The sequence below is a fragment of the Pleurodeles waltl genome, chromosome 7, assembly GCF_031143425.1.
Source record: "Pleurodeles waltl isolate 20211129_DDA chromosome 7, aPleWal1.hap1.20221129, whole genome shotgun sequence".
NCBI classification, from domain to species: Eukaryota; Metazoa; Chordata; class Amphibia; order Caudata; family Salamandridae; genus Pleurodeles; species Pleurodeles waltl.
Window position 1 is genome coordinate 180,314,789 of NC_090446.1, and position 15,985 is coordinate 180,330,773.

A 15,985-nucleotide genomic window follows, 5' to 3' on the forward strand; every position below is an offset into this window, starting at 1 on the left:
ATCTGTAAGTTTATCTCCCCCCTCTTTCTTCTGTTGGGAACCCTGACCACCTTTGTGGGAGTCCCCCCAGGTACCTTTTTGGACACTCTGGTGCTAACCCAGATGTCTGCCTCCTCAGCAAGCTTCCTGGGATCAGTCAGCTTACTATCTACCAAGTGCTGGCGCAACTCTGTATAGGTAACATTGAGTATATGCTCTCTCAGAATATAGCCCTTTATAATTATCTACTTTGTTGCCCCGCACCCATCCATTCAGTGCCTTACTGGAAAAGTCAAAGAAATCTACCCATGTTTGTGTGGTTTGTTTGGTGCTGTCCCTAAACCTCTGACGGTATCCCTCAGGGGTCAGCCCAAACTTGGCAAGTAAAGTGGCTTTCTGAAGTGGGTATGTGTTTTGATCAGGTTGATCCAATGTGAGAAGTGTGTCCCTCCCCAATGGCGGTACATAACCCCACATAGCTACCCCCCATTGCCCTTCAGGAACCTCATGAGCCCTTAGTGCAACTTCATAAGCAGCTAACAATTTATCTATGTCATCTCCCACCACAAAACTGGGCACCACATTTTTGGGTATACGAACCTTCTTCTCTCCAGCAGGTCCTGTCTGTATGGTGCCACCATTATTGCTGGATTCAGACTGTCTTGCCTTGATCTCCAGCTCCTTGAGACTCAGTTCATGAGCCAATAATAGTTTCTTTTCAGCCAAAGCTCATTCAGCTTCCACCTGTTTGGCTGCCCTTTCAGCTTCATCTTGAATCTGTTTGGCTGCTCTTTCAGCCTCAGCTTGCTTGGCTTCTCTCTCTGCCCTTCTTTCCTCCTGTTGAGCCTCAATTTTCAGTTTCGCCATTTGCAATTGGAACTCCCTTTCCTCTCTCCTTTCCTCTGCAATCAGGCTTTGCACAGAGACACTGCTCCCTGGTCTGGAAGGGGGCACAATTGCAGTGGTAACACCATCCACAGATAGTGAAAATTCCTCTGAGGGGCCATGTTCTGGCTCCTCTTCCTCATCATCCTCTAAATGGGCTTCTGCCCAGGCCCTCAGCGCCACTTGAAAGTCCTCCTTTCTGGAGGCCCCTTGGGTGGGTACCCTCAATGCCCTGCAGAATCCTCTTAGTTGTTTGACCGTATATGTATCCAACTGGACTAGGTCAAAGTCCCCTGTCTGAGACCCAGTCAGAGACATGTTGAGTGAGGATTTAGTTTTTGAAAATTGTCAGGAAAAAATCGGATTTGCAAAAAGAGATAAAAACCAAGTTGACCTTCAACTGTGGGTAGGTAGTGAAATACTTAGCTACTGTATGTCACTGCACAAATATAAGTCCTATCCTCACCGCTGATCACCAATGTTAGAAATGGGTTTTTTGGTTGGCAGTCAGGTTACCCCCTGTCCAAGCAAAAGCTCTCACTCTAGTCAGGGTAAGTCACACACAATCCAAGATTATCCTGTGCCCACCCTCTGGTAGCTTGGCACGAGCAGTCAGGCTTAACTTAGAAGGCAATGTGTAAAGTATTTGTGCAATAAATCATACAATACCACCATATAGCACCACAAAAATACACCACACATATTTATCAGGACAATTGTAGGTCAAAACGATCAAAGTTGCAATATGAATTTGTAAAGATATCACTGAAAAGTGATATAAAGTGTCTTAAGTCTTTAAAAAGCAAACAAAGTCTCTTTCAAGCACAAAGTACCTGGTGGAAAATCTCCTCAGAGGGCCACAGGAGAAGAGATACGTGGAAAACTGGTGTGTGCGTCGATTTCTCCCCAGCACACACGGACTTGCGTCGTTATTTTTCACGCGGGGAAGTCGTGCGTCGTTTTCCAGTGCGTGGACAGTCTCTTTCTGTGGACCGCGGGGATTACCAGATGTCCCGGGTCTGTGCGTGGATTTTCTTGCTTGTTTTCCGGCTGCGTGTTGTTCTGCGGGGCTGCGCGTCGAAGTTTCGATCTCACGGCAGGCGTCGCGTCGATTTCTCCCTGGAAGTCGGGCGGCGTTGTCCTTGCGAGGCCGTGCGTCAAAGTTTCGATCTCACAGCAGGCGTCGCGTCGATTTCTCCTTGGAAGTCGGGCAGCGTTGTCCTTGCGAGGCCGTGCATCAAACTTTCGATCTCATGGCAGGCGTCGCGTCAATTTCTCCTTAGAAGTCGGGCGGCATTGTCCTTGCGAGGCCGTGCGTCAAAGTTTCGGTCGTCCCGAAGGCGTCGCGTCGAACAGTGTCAGTGTGCAGCATTTTTCTCGCCGCGGAACAAGCTGTGCGTCGAAAATTTCGGCGCGCGGAGCGTCCAAGTGAAAAAAAGAAGTCTTTTTGGTCCTGAGACTTCAGGGAACAGGAGGCAAGCTCTATCCAAGCCCTTGGAGAGCACTTTCACAGCCAGACAAGAGTTCAGCAAGGCAGCAGGCCAACAGCAAGGCAGCAGTCCTTTGTAGAAAAGCAGACAGGTGAGTCCTTTGAGCAGCCAGGCAGTTCTTCTTGGCAGGATGTAGTTTCTGGTCCAGGTTTCTTCTCCAGCAAGTGTCTGATGAGGTAGGGCAGAGGCCCTGTTTTATACCCAAATGTGCCATTGAAGTGGGGGAGACTTCAAAGAGTGGCTAAGAAGTGCACCAGGTCCCCTTTCAGTTCAATCCTGTCTGCCAGGGTCCCTGTAGGGGGTGTGGCAGTCCTTTGTGTGAGAGCAGGCCCTCCACCCTCCCAGCCCAGGAAGACCCATTCAAAATGCAGATGTATGCAAGTGAGGCTAAGTACCCTGTGTTTGGGGTGTGTCTGAGTGAATGCACAGGGAGCTGTCAACCAAGCCCAGCCAGACGTGGATTGTAAGGCACAGAATGATTTAAGTGCAAAGAAATGCTCACTTTCTAAAAGTGGCATTTCTAGAATAGTAATATTAAATCCGACTTCACCAGTCAGCAGGGTTTTGTATTACCATTCTGGCCATACTAAATATGACCTTCCTGCTTCTTTCAGATCAGCAGCTGCCACTTCAACAGTGTATGAGGGCAGCCCCAATGTTAGCCTATGAAGGGAGCAGGCCTCACAGTAGTGTAAAAACGAATTTAGGAGTTTTACACTACCAGGACATATAACTACCCAGGTACATGTCCTGCCTTTTACCTACACAGCACCCTGCTCTAGGGGTTACCTAGGGCACACATTAAGGGTGACTTATATGTAGAAAAAGGGGAGTTCTAGGCTTGGCAAGTTCTTTTAAATGCCAAGTCGAGGTGACAGTGAAACTGCACACACAGGCCTTGCAATGGCAAGCCTGAGACAAGGTTAAGGGGGCTACTTAAGTGGGTGGTTACCATGTTTAAAAAGGGAGAGAGAGCATACGCACTTTAGCACTGGTTAGCAGTGGTAAAGTGCACAGAGTCTAAAAGCCAGCAAAACAGGGTCCAAAAAGTGGAGGGAGGCAGGCAAAAAGTTAAGGGTGACCACCCTAAGGCATGTCAGGTCTAACATGGGCATGGTACACAGGAGGCATGCCATGTCATGTTTTTACTTTTCTCTACACCATGTCACGCAGCCTGCAGTGGCAGTTTGCAAGTGTGTTCTGAAGTGCCCCTCAGGGTTGCACAACACAAGCAATAGCCCTTAGGGACCTTCTGCAGTACTCCAGGCCCTAGGTACCTGGGGTACCATTTCCTAGGGATTTATAGGGGTCCTAAAGGTATTGCCAAATGGGGAACAATGGTACAGTTTTAGGGAAGAGATCTGGCACTGAGGACCAGTATAGCAGGAACCCAGTGCACATTGCTCAAACTTGCATCAGAAAACAGGCAAAAAAGTGGGTGTGACCATGTCAAAAAGGGGCACTTTCCTATTGTGCTCCTTACACTTGCTTTGTGGGCAGTCCATCCAATTAATGTTATCGCTGTCAATCCTACCATTGGTTCACTCTTAGCTTCCACCAAACCGAAGCCTCTTACCATTTTGAATCCTTTCAGTGAAGAAGTTGGAACTACTACCTTCACTTTTTTAGGCCGTAGTGAAATGGGTGCTCTAGGCTTTGGTTTAATCAGAGATGACTCCATGTGTGTCAGACAGCAGGATGGTGATGAACTGGACACAGGTGACCATCCTGGAAAAGGTAGATCTAGCTGCAGACAGGGTCAATCTGCTGCCTTGGGTACAGACTCTTTTTTCCTTAATAAAGGGGTCTCCTGGATGTTACCGATGCCATATAATACCTGTCCTCAAAATGTATTCCATTCCCTTTTTGCCCACCTTAAAAAAGAGAGTAAAATAATTTCTATGTCCCTGAACCTGAACCTGAACCCCAATGATGTAGAGTACTGCAAAAGAATCACTGGGTATATGGATTCTGAAGTCACCCATACCCCTACAGATAACTGGTTTATATCAATGATGGCATTGTTGTTAATCGCCTGGTCAGAGGTTTTGCAGTCAAAGGGATGTTTGCAATTGAAGTGGATGTTTTCAAAGAGATGATAATCCATTGGTTAAACACCAGAGCACTTACACTTGAGCCAATCATTAATGAAGAAAGACTTGTTGCAAACAAAGGCATCTAGGTTGCAACAGCAGAATGTACTGCTGTTGACACTAAAGAGAGGCCAAAGTTAAAACCAAATTATATGGGGAAATATCTCTAAAAAATCTCATGGGAATCGTGGAATATTGACTGGGACTTGGACATTTTTTGGCAGAAACGGCACAGTTTGCCAATTTAATCCATTTGAAGATTTATTCCATTTAAGAAAGGTGCATCTATGTATACATCACAGAGGAATTCTGAAAGAAGAGGCCTTACAGGATGAATGAACCCTAAGCTTCTACCCTGCTGTCAAGGCTGAGTAGGCTGAGGAATCATCACCCCAAATTTCTTGAAAGAAGCCATGAGAGAGAGGCACACAATTTTCTTAGAGGGACAAACTTAATTTTCTGCAGGGATTCAGTTCTCTGGGATACCAGGCCAGTCCCCGAAAAAAGTATACGTTCATGGGTTTATTTTCAGAACAATCTGTTAAACGTATGGCAACCATTTTAAAGGGCCAAACTCACTGCCATTGCTCTTGCTCAGTGCAATATAGGACTGGTATTAAAATTATTTTCAGGGCTGAGAGCAACTAACAGGGTATATAACGTGGTTAAGTGCCTACCTCAAAGTGATTGGCAGGAGTTCCTTGTATATTTGATACCATGACATACTGACTTCCATGATCCTTCAGAGATTCAGTCATCACGTTGTCATTCACCATCACTGTGTGAGAGGTCACTGCTTGGGACTCTGCCTCACTGCAAACAGTATAAGAGGGGAATAGATATAAGCATATATGTATACATACACAAAAGTTGCAACACACAATATTGCAGAAACAATATATGGGACCACCCTTGGGGGATCAGTTAAACACAATAAGGAAGAGAATACCTAATGCAGTACTGCAAATCAGAACAATACACAAAGTTGCCATTTGGCACAGCATGGCCAGCTCAGTACCAGAAATGACTACACTACTGAATAAAGAAATCAGCAAGACCAACAGCACACATAAGAGTCTCAGATCTCACAGAAGACCCAAAAACCAGATACCACAAGTGATGAAAGAATAATACAAATATGGAGTACACTATCAATGTCATGATACAAAGCATAGGTGAGACAAAAAACAAATCAACCGGGGAAGAAACAGAGCAGGCAACAGGAGTAACCATGTGAAAATAGCAAACATAGCGAAGTACTAGAAATGAGTTCTAAAATCAGCACACATCAAAATCCTGCAAATACCCACGTGGACAAGGATACATCACACTGATAGCTATCAAGGCACAAACCGACAAATGATTTACATCAGCAACTACATCATGATATAAGAACAAAGATCACCAAAGTGATGAGAAAACATATCAAAATACTAGAAATAACAACAGGCTTAGTGCGCACAGAGTACAAACCCCAGAATGACAATGCATGATCACAAGCCTACAGATCAACACAGTGTCAGCGGCCTGTGCAGCATACCATAGTACAAACATGCTGTGTTAAAGGAAGGCTGGTGAACCTCATGGTCTGCAGGTAGTGACAACGTAGGCAGACACTGCAGCTGCACGGGGACTTCAGAGTCAGGCTCTCTGGGGAAGCCTCCTTTTTACTCTGATCTCTATTCCCCCCTCCCACCATCCCCAGGAGCATCCTAACCCTATCATCTCAAGACAATAAGACAAGGGCAATCACCTGTTTGAACCTATTCAGACTAAGCGGGCCAGTAAGACCACTCTGCTTATCTACGGCATATTTTACTTCAGTCTTCATTCTACTGCAGCTCTTACATCCTCTAAATTTTCCTTTTAAGAGCTGGTCGGGAGTCAGGCACTATTGGTGGTTTTGGTATTCGGTTTCAACCACACTAGATTGTTTGCAGACCTTATTCTTCTTCATTCTCAGCTATGACTTCCTTTAAACATCATGTTCTCATTGTTTGTAAAATGATCATATTTCTCTTCTAGTCATCTCTGGGAGGTAGAATCCATTTAATCTCTTCATGGTGACCTTGATTGTTTGTTTTCAACTATCCTTTACAGTTCCACTCATTCTACTTGGCAGATTTAACTTTCATAACCTGTCCATCTTTCTGGCCGTTATCTGGAAGACTTTATCCATCCTGGGAATATGTTTGCACCATTCATTGTTTTCTTTGCTCAGTCTGTTATTCCATGTGTGTCCTAGGACTTCTTTTGTGTGCCACGGTGACCTATGTGATGCATTTCCAAGTGCTAATGCCTTGAAATATTGCCTCAACTTCCTTTTCCTGCTCACATATTTTGCGTATTCTGACACTGGCAGCATGTTGGGTCCTGTACATTATACCCTTGATACTCATTAACCTGCTTGTTTATGTAAAGGGACATGTAGGTATCCCCAGCCTTGGCTTACTCCCCACTTGCTATTCTGTGACTGTTACTGCATGGAGATAAGCATACATTTCATAAGCTTAAATCCCAGCTCACTGCAGCCTTTTTTTATCTCACACCCCTTAATGCACGGCTTTAAAAACAGCCAAGGAAGATTACTTTAATGTACTTATCACTCTCAATATTTATAACTCTTGAGCTCTCTTTTATACTATACATCATCTCTTGGCTCCGATGCATCCTCAGTCATCTTCTCTACCATTTCTGCTAATGCTTTTTGCTCTTACTATGGCCTTCAACCCGAATGACCTGGTAATCAAAATGCAGCCTTAACAAGAGTTACCAACTGTGTTAGAATTACAAGTGATACAGGAATACAAGTTTTGACCTAGATATCTCACCTTCATAATGCAGGCAAAATGTCCAAATAAAAAATTGTCTTCAAATGGGGAATGGGGAAATCAGAGCATAACACACATTCCGGCATGTTATTCCTTATTCCAGTACCTACCTTGCAATGGCCCGGTAATGACTATTATTGTTGATCCGCAAATGCAAAACTGTATTGTATTGAGCTATTTGTAGAGCGCTTCCGGCAGGACGCATCGAAGCGCTAATCTGAACAAGTAAGGGAAGCAGAGGGGTCCCAACAGGCAGAAAAAAACACCTAATTGCGTGAATAGTAATTTGCCGAAGAGCAAGTGGTAAGCCATTCCACAGTCTAGCGGCTTCCACTGTAAAAGCACGATCCCCCCATCTTGACCTATGGCAACGGGGGACCGCAATCACATATTTGGTAGTTTCTGGTAGGTTGATACAGACACAGAGTGGACTTCAATTATTCACAGCCCTCGGATTGCAGGGCTCTGTGAGTAAGGCAGAGGGTTTTAAAAATTATTCTCTTATTAATAGGTAGCCAGTGTAGCAATTTCAGGCTCCTACTGGCAGAGGAGGACTGTGGGAGATTAAGGATCAAACGTGCTGCGATGTTCTGAATAGACTGTAATTTATCAAGGGACGATTTATTGGCATCTAGCAGAAGGGCATTGCAGTAATCTAGCCTAAAAGTGACTAGAGCCAGCACGACCGGCGTTCTTAAATCTTCCTCTAAAACACGCATGATTTTCCTAAGAGTTTTGAGAATCCAAAAACAGACTTTGATGATTTGATTTATTTGAGGCTTGAAAGGGAGGTGTCATATATAATGCCTAAGTTTTTAGCAGAAAGACACGGTGAGGGACATCCCCCACAGGCTTCTGGCCACCAACTACTATCCCAGGGGATATTATTACGGCCGAAGCACATAATCACAGTCTTATCCCCATTAAGTTTGAGCCAGTTGCTGGCCATCCATTTATTGATTGTAGCCATGCATAGTTGAAATTTCTTTTTCGATTCTTCCCAGTTGTGTGATACAGGAATAATCAACTGAGTGTCATCTGCATAGGATACAATCTGGAAGCTGAAAGAGCGTACTAGGTCAGCTAAAGGCGCCATATACAAATTAAAAAGAGTAGGACTGATGGAAGACCCCTGCGGCACTCCACATGGGAGTTGAAAGGGAGAAGCTCTTTGACCACCACAGGCCACCGCCATGCCATACTCTGGGGCCATTCATAATGAAGAACTTCAAGACTAAACCTGATCTTATTTGTATTCTCCCTGTCCCCGTCTTCAGCATCTGCGTCTTCACTTATTGCTCAAGACCTCTCTCTGTGGAACTTAATGGATGATGCCTCATCTAACTCTCTACCTGGTTCTTCATTCACCAATTTTACTTTGGTTTTTGATTTTGAAATTGACTATTGTACTACCAAGCAAGTTCCACAGCCTATCTGATCCTCTACCTGCAACTCGTACTAACACTGCCTAACCTTTATTTCCACAATACCTTTTAGCATGGTGAATCTTCACCTGTCATCTAGTAGCTTTCCTTCTTCACCGAACTCAGCTACTGTAATTCCATCATCGCTGGATCCTTCACTTCCTTCTATTATCCTATCCTATTTCTTTCTTGCTCTATTTGGCCCAAGTCCCCAAGTCCTTAGAGACATTGTTCATGAACAGCTGTCACTATATATTTTATTTCACCCATTTGGTAGTCAGTGTTTATCCAGGGTGCTCCACTGAAACTGCTGTTTACAGTATCTTATTCTACTCTTCACTAGTGTTGCAAGAAACCTTTTTCTGTCTTGATACTTTTGGATATTTCTGTTGCATTTTATACTGATGGTCACTCTGATCATCTCCTTTAGTATTTTGGGTTGAAAATGTTTGTGCTTCTGTTCCTATCTTCATGGTTACTAATTTTCAGCGTCCTGGATATTTCTTCCTCTACTGCAGTGCAGACTAGCGTAGCTCACAAAGTCTGTACCTTGCTCATTTGTCATTACTTTATTTACTGTCCTCTTTCCTCCTTTCAATTTCATGAACAGTTTTATCCAGATGACTCTCAAATGTATTTTTAATGTCCAACATTTACTGGAACTGACCTCTGGGGCTAAATGTTTATCCAATCACTTGCTCTTCTTTGTTTGGGCTATTGTCATCTTCATGTGTTGTTCTTCCCCACTATACTCTTCTGGCATTTCAATCTCATCTCTACTCTCCTGTTTACATCTTAATGGGACCTCACAATTCTTTTCTTATTCCAACTTGTCTTCTTTGTTTACCTAGGCTGGATAGTTTGTATCTATTTCAATTTCATTGCATCACCGTCATATTTCAGTTGATCAAGTTACTTCTCCATATCTTGAATGTTTGCGCAGTCTGTAAGCCCCCAGCATGTAACATTTATTTTCAAAGTCCTCTAACAGTCCTTGGATCAGTTGCACCAAATCAAGTTTTGGGTCCTTATCTAATATAGGTCCTAAACTATGGAATGAGTTTCCACCTCTTATTCATGTGACTACATCTGAATCTGTTTTCAAAAAGGATAAAGTCATTTCTCTAGTCTAAGTTTCACACTAATGTTCAGATCCTTGTTTTCGCACATTTTTAAATGACTTTATTAATTCAATAAATCAATAAATGAATGCACATTCAAATATTTCTCTGTGAACCCAACATAGTTTTCTTGGTCTTTCCACATTAAGTTAAGCACACTAGTTGTAATTCTTTTCCCATACTTGTTTTGTAGAATTTGAAACAGATACTCCTCTTATCTGTGCCTCACACACTTGCATCCTCTGAATGAGGGGTTGTAAGGCTCAAATGCAGCAATTAAATTGTACTCCTAATTCTTATATAGCAAATTGTATCTTGTATTTTGGATTGGAGTTCAAACCGTTGTGAAAGAACACATATGATTGCATGTTTACCCTAGGAATCTAAATTATGAATAATAATATGAACAAATGCCAGATATTTATAATATAAAAATTGGCATCTCATTAAAGAATTAGTCACACTGTATAATATCAGAACCTAGAATATAAATTTATATACAGGCCCAATAAGAACCCGATCAGCACACATGCAGTAATTAAAACAATGCCTAGATTCATCTACCTATAGGATCAATATCAAAAAAGAACTTCAGATCAGTGACCTGTAAAGTGCAGTTGTCTGGATCTCTTCAGTTCTTGGAGTGATGATGCTGTACTCCGTCCCTGGACCAAAAGGGTTCATTGTAATAGGTTGCCGGTTGCAGTTTCCTATTGTGATTTCCTCATATTCTTCCTCCTGCAAGACAGTCTGTCCATGTTCATTCATGTGTAGCGTCACCACCTTCTGATGCTGAGGGCTTGATTTGAGAGGCTGTTCCTCCTGTGGACAAGAATTATCTTCACCTGTCTGCATCTCCCCTGAAATACTAGACTTCACCACAGCCACCTGCAGTAGAGAGAATCATGAACACATCACACAAGAGACGTCCTACATTTGACAAAATACACATCAATTAATAGGCTTGTCCCAACAAATGACCATTGTACTTGACTCAATATATTCTCCATCGTGGAATCATCACCATCATAAAGCTTTTTATATATATTTTTTGCGTATTTCCCAAAAGATGCCCATCATCCTAAACTCAGGGCTCACAAAACAATTTCTGTTCATTGAATTATAAACATACTATTATTGTAAAAAACAAAAATACAACACAACACATCTTGCCATTACATGTCCTTACAGCTAGAATACAATGTGAACTTTGCATATCAATATACTACTTCAATTAATTTCTCTTGGCCCTCCACATCCACAACTAATATGTCCTTTTTGAATTTTGCAAACTTCCTTTTTAACTTCACATTCTCAACCCCACGGCGAGTCTCTGCACTGAATGTTCTCCTCAACTCCAATGTTGCTATTTAGCATCTACAAAAATAGGTTTCTATGAGGTGAAGCTAGCTGTTTAGCATTGATCATAACTGCTATGATATTCTCAGAGGTGCGATACAGGTTATGTATTGTATTTAAAAAATAAAAATGTTTTTTTCTATTTTTTCATTAAAACACATCATGTAATGACTACACAGGGAGTTAAATGTCAATCCTGTAATGCCATTAGCCGTCCAACATCCAATTTGCTCCGCTCCAGGACCGGCCTTCAGGTCTATCATTTGTTTGACTTAAGAGGATTTGAAAATATAAGAGTTTACTCAGCTGTATTTCCTGCAAATGTACTTTTCAACCCCCCTTTGGGATGTAATTCAGGTTTTCAGCTTATCCTTTTGGAACAACAGAAAAGCAACGCTTACTGAAAGGTTTCCTCCTTTTAATGCATTTTCCATATATAGGTGGAAGACCACCAAGACGGTAGACCTCAAATTTCTACTTAATCAGAAAACCATGATATGAACATGCCCAGTACTACATAAAAATGTCCCATAGAACTTCAAGGCAAAGAAAATGTACGGACATGCAAGAAAAAAAATATTTACAATATTATGGCTTTCAACTTTCTCCTGGGATAAACCATGTCCTGAAGCTTTGAAGATGGAGAGGGAAATAAAGCTCAGTCGCTAGTTAAATAAACAAGAGATGTCTCAGATCTGCCATTGTTTTCTGTTGGAATTCGCTCAGATACCTAGTGTTGTCATTAAGATGGCAACTATTTTCGTACATTCTACTTCACATTCAAAGTTGAGACTGCTATCAATGATGAGACCACTTTCAAAACCAAACTTTACATTAACTATGCCTAACAGGCACCTACGATAGAGAAAATCCTCATCATCATGAATGCCCTCATTGCCAGTACTCCATACTGACTCATTCGGTGAGAAAAGCATGCACTCCATTTCTAGCAAGCATTCCCCCAGTTCAAGTGCACACTCAAAACTATTTGACACTCCTGGGCAAGATACGAACAAACACAAGAACTACAGAACTTGTTCCATAGCACAGAACTCCAAATTGAATGACCTTAATGCTGTAACAACCTGTTCTGTAAGTCTTGATTTAGTCAAGTCAGAGGAACCTGTCATTTACTCTCAGGAGGCCTTGAAACGTCTAATTCAGGCTGAGAAATACCAAATAGTCCTATTCCATATGCATTATTGATTACATCCTTCTTGGAGCCTGAAAAGGCACACTTTAACTACAGCTTCCTTTAGATCATGTCTTGCAAGACATGTGGGAAAGTTTGAGCCTTCCCTGGACATTTATTTCTTCTTTAGAGTGCAGCCTCCTCTGGATTCAGTGGACATTTTCAAAGGAAAAAGGAAATTTACCTATCCTTCAGGGAAATCATTCACTCAATCTATGGATAAAGATTACAAATGATGGAGGCGTAGGGAATGTTTGTGCTAATTGTGCTATGAAAATGAAGTATCAATGTGCACAACTCCCTTGAGAAGATACCATAGGTCTATTTGACATCTGATCCAGCACTTCAGATAAGATTAGGATGTCCCGCTGGCCAAGGATTAAGCAGTACTCACAAAAGTAATCAGAGCTTCAGCAGATCTAGCTAACCAAGTGAGAAAAGAGAACACAGCATTTTTCTGTATTGTTCTTCTCCCTCTATGTCACAGGTAACAGGTAGAAAAGGCAGCAGAAATAACTGATTTTCCTTTGTTTGGAAACTCTCTGCTTGGAGCACAAGAAAAAACATAATAATAATAATAATAATAATAATAATAATAATGGCTGACACCCTAACATTGGGACAGCTGTAAATACTTAAACCAAATTCTGATAATGTATTCAGATCAGAACAATACTGCACACTGGTCCAGAGACTGGTGGCTCAGAGAAATGGGACCTACTGTCATCCCAGCACTCAGTCTAAGAACCCTGGGATTACAATTGACAATCACATCTTGATGGCAAATCATATTACAACTGTCTCAATCCCCTGCTTCAGCATTCTGAAACGTCTTTGCAAAACCTTTTCCTGGCTGCCCATTTACAACAGGAAGATTATTACTCACTTAACACCAGCAGACTCGATTAAGGAAGAGCTTGCTGTGTGGGCATACAAGGCTATCCGGTTAAGCGACTATAGGTGGTACAAAACCCTGCTGCCAGACTTGTACAAACCTGCCAGCAGGCTTGCCAATCACTCATCAAATCCGGGGCCCTATCACATCACCCTTAGCTATCTCATCCACAGAACAGCCCTTGCTAATCATATCAAAGTCCTTCGACTAATCCTGCAATCAGCCAGCGCCTTTCAAGAGTAAAAAAAAAAAAAAAACTTACAACTTGGCTTATGTAATTTTTGCTGATACCTCTCCACTTCTCCAGTTAGTCCAGTAATACCTAGGAGCCAGGCTACCTTGATCAGGGTGATGTGTGCATTATAAAAATTCTAAAGCCTGGATACTGAGCAGGATGAGGAAAATGATATGCCCTTCTTGCTACCACTCTAGGAGAAACAGCAGCAGAACCCCTAAAATCTCAATGAAGACCCATTCCCCATGGCATCATTTAGCAGTTTGGTGGATGTAGACTATACAAGCCGTTCCACATCTGTCAAACTATAATTCGTTTGTTGCTTCTGTTGGGGTAGGGCATGCCTACCATGTGCAGCAAAGTAGTGGTAAAAGTAGTAATCCTTCAAAAAGTGGAATTATTAAAGGTACTGCCTACTGCAGAAAACAACCCACTACTGAAGGCTGAAGACTGATTATGGTCAGTCAAATTGATAATGAAAAAAGTTCAGGATACTGACCTAGCATTACATAACTCCCATGATTCGGAAGGGGTTTGCTTTCGATGGCAGACCTCTACAATGCTTTCTCCTACATTCCAGTATAACAATGTCCCATGTTTACAGTCAAGCATGCCAGTATATAGTCATTCCATATTTCATAAAGCCACCTGTGCATCTTCTTCATGGGTGTGCAATGTTAGAGGCTCATCTCAGAAAGAAAACACATCCCTGTAACCTGATGAGATGAAGTAGCTTTCATGACACACAAAAAGATATTAGGTACTTTGGTCCATATTTACATCCGCTATGTCTTGAAGAACTAGAAGTCATTTTTTTGCCAGCAAGCACTTGACATCGCTAGGAGTTCTATGGATAGAGGACAAGTAAACAGTTTTTTTCAGAGAGATTTTTATCCTGCCTCAGATGAGCCATCTTCTACGAGGGAATCATATTTTGACAGCATGAACAGTGCAATTAGTAATCACTACTGAAGTTTCCGACATTTTTCTGATCACAGTGAAAGGCTTAACATAACATCTCCTTAAAAAAGCCTGTATGAAGAGTAGCACCCAAATTTAGGAGCTCATAAAACAGGATTACGATTATGCTGAAACGTTATGACTGGCTGACATGATGGCATTCAAGAACAAATATTATTACAAGAATGGCTTTAAAGGAACAAGATAGAGAAATAGACAACATATTATATATATATATATATATATATATATATATATATATAAGCTACTCTTTCTAGAACGATGAGCTCAGTTCACCTAACAAAACAACCTATTTAATTTACGATTTTCAAAAGGACATAAGTACCAGCTGTAAAGCATGCTTTACAAATAACTAGCGATATAAAAGCAAGATGAAGGATGAAGAAACTAGACACAAGGCAGGGAGTGTATTAGGTGAAAAGTACATGGATTACTTTGAGTACATCAGGTACAGGTGGGTTTTCAGGAGCTTCCTGAGAGCTAGCACATGCACAAACATGCGTCAACTGAGAGCAATCTAACCTAAAAGTGTCAGGAGAAGACACCACCGAGCATTGTGACATGAATTCACTGGTTTACAAGAATAGGGGGTCACGCTAAACATTTCTACTGTTTGCCTGAACACATAGGACACTTTTCTAAGAAGCTCTATCCATACCACAGCAGAAACCACAAGCAAGGCACTGCTGACATACAGCAGGGTAAGGCACAAGTCATACACTGTAACACACTACACCACAAATAATCTATATATTCTGGCTTGTTCTGACTGATTTTCCTGGGGTACACAACATCTAATTAGTTGCAGCAGTTACATTCTAATTTGAGCTCCAGATAAAATCTAAGTCATTTTGGATGACATCTCCAGTTTCCCACACGATGTGTGTGCTCGTGTTATGCCCTAGGCTATAAACAGTTCAGCTGTTTAGGCTTGTACCCCTGGTAAACAGTCTACTAAGACACAAGATACAGGCACTCACTTGTGAAGTTTGTACTCATTCAAGATCCGCACTACAAATCAACCTTTACCATGATGGCTCAGTACTTCACAGCTGCATGATATGATATGGTCAAGTACTGCCCTCAGCTTCACTCATTTATTATTATAGTGTTTGTAAGGGAGTAAGAAAGTCCTAAAGTTAAGTTCTAGACTAAGGTTGGAATTAAGTGGAGAACATTTTAGCGATGCACAACTCTTTACCATGATATGTTTTAGTTTCAAATAAGCTTTTATGTTTTTATTATGGGTTTCTATTAACATAATGAGTAGGCAAAGTATTTTTATTATTATTATGCATTTTGTAATTGCGATGGTTTTAATTAACCGAGTCAATAAACTTAAACTTGAAACTTGAACTTGATATGGTCAAGTACTGCCCTCATAGGTAAACATGCACCTGTGTTTTGGTGAAGTTGCAATGAGACAATAAGAATGTATTCTGGTGAATCACAACAGTTCGAGATGCACTGTATAATAAGAATAGTGATCTGAAAGCGCCA

General features: G+C 41.7%; 1 protein-coding gene across 2 annotated transcripts in view; it reads right to left on the reverse strand.

Annotated features, from left to right (window-relative positions):
- Nucleotides 1-15,985, reverse strand: part of ZNF335 (zinc finger protein 335) — a 260,110-nt gene that overhangs the window by 46,627 nt on the left and 197,498 nt on the right. For both annotated transcript variants that reach the window (XM_069243523.1, XM_069243522.1), the window contains 2 exons: nt 10,428-10,711; nt 5,125-5,260 (listed from right to left, as the gene is read on the reverse strand). In XM_069243523.1, coding sequence (XP_069099624.1) covers nt 5,125-5,260; nt 10,428-10,711 — 420 coding nt within the window. The remainder of the gene's footprint in view (nt 1-5,124; nt 5,261-10,427; nt 10,712-15,985) is intronic.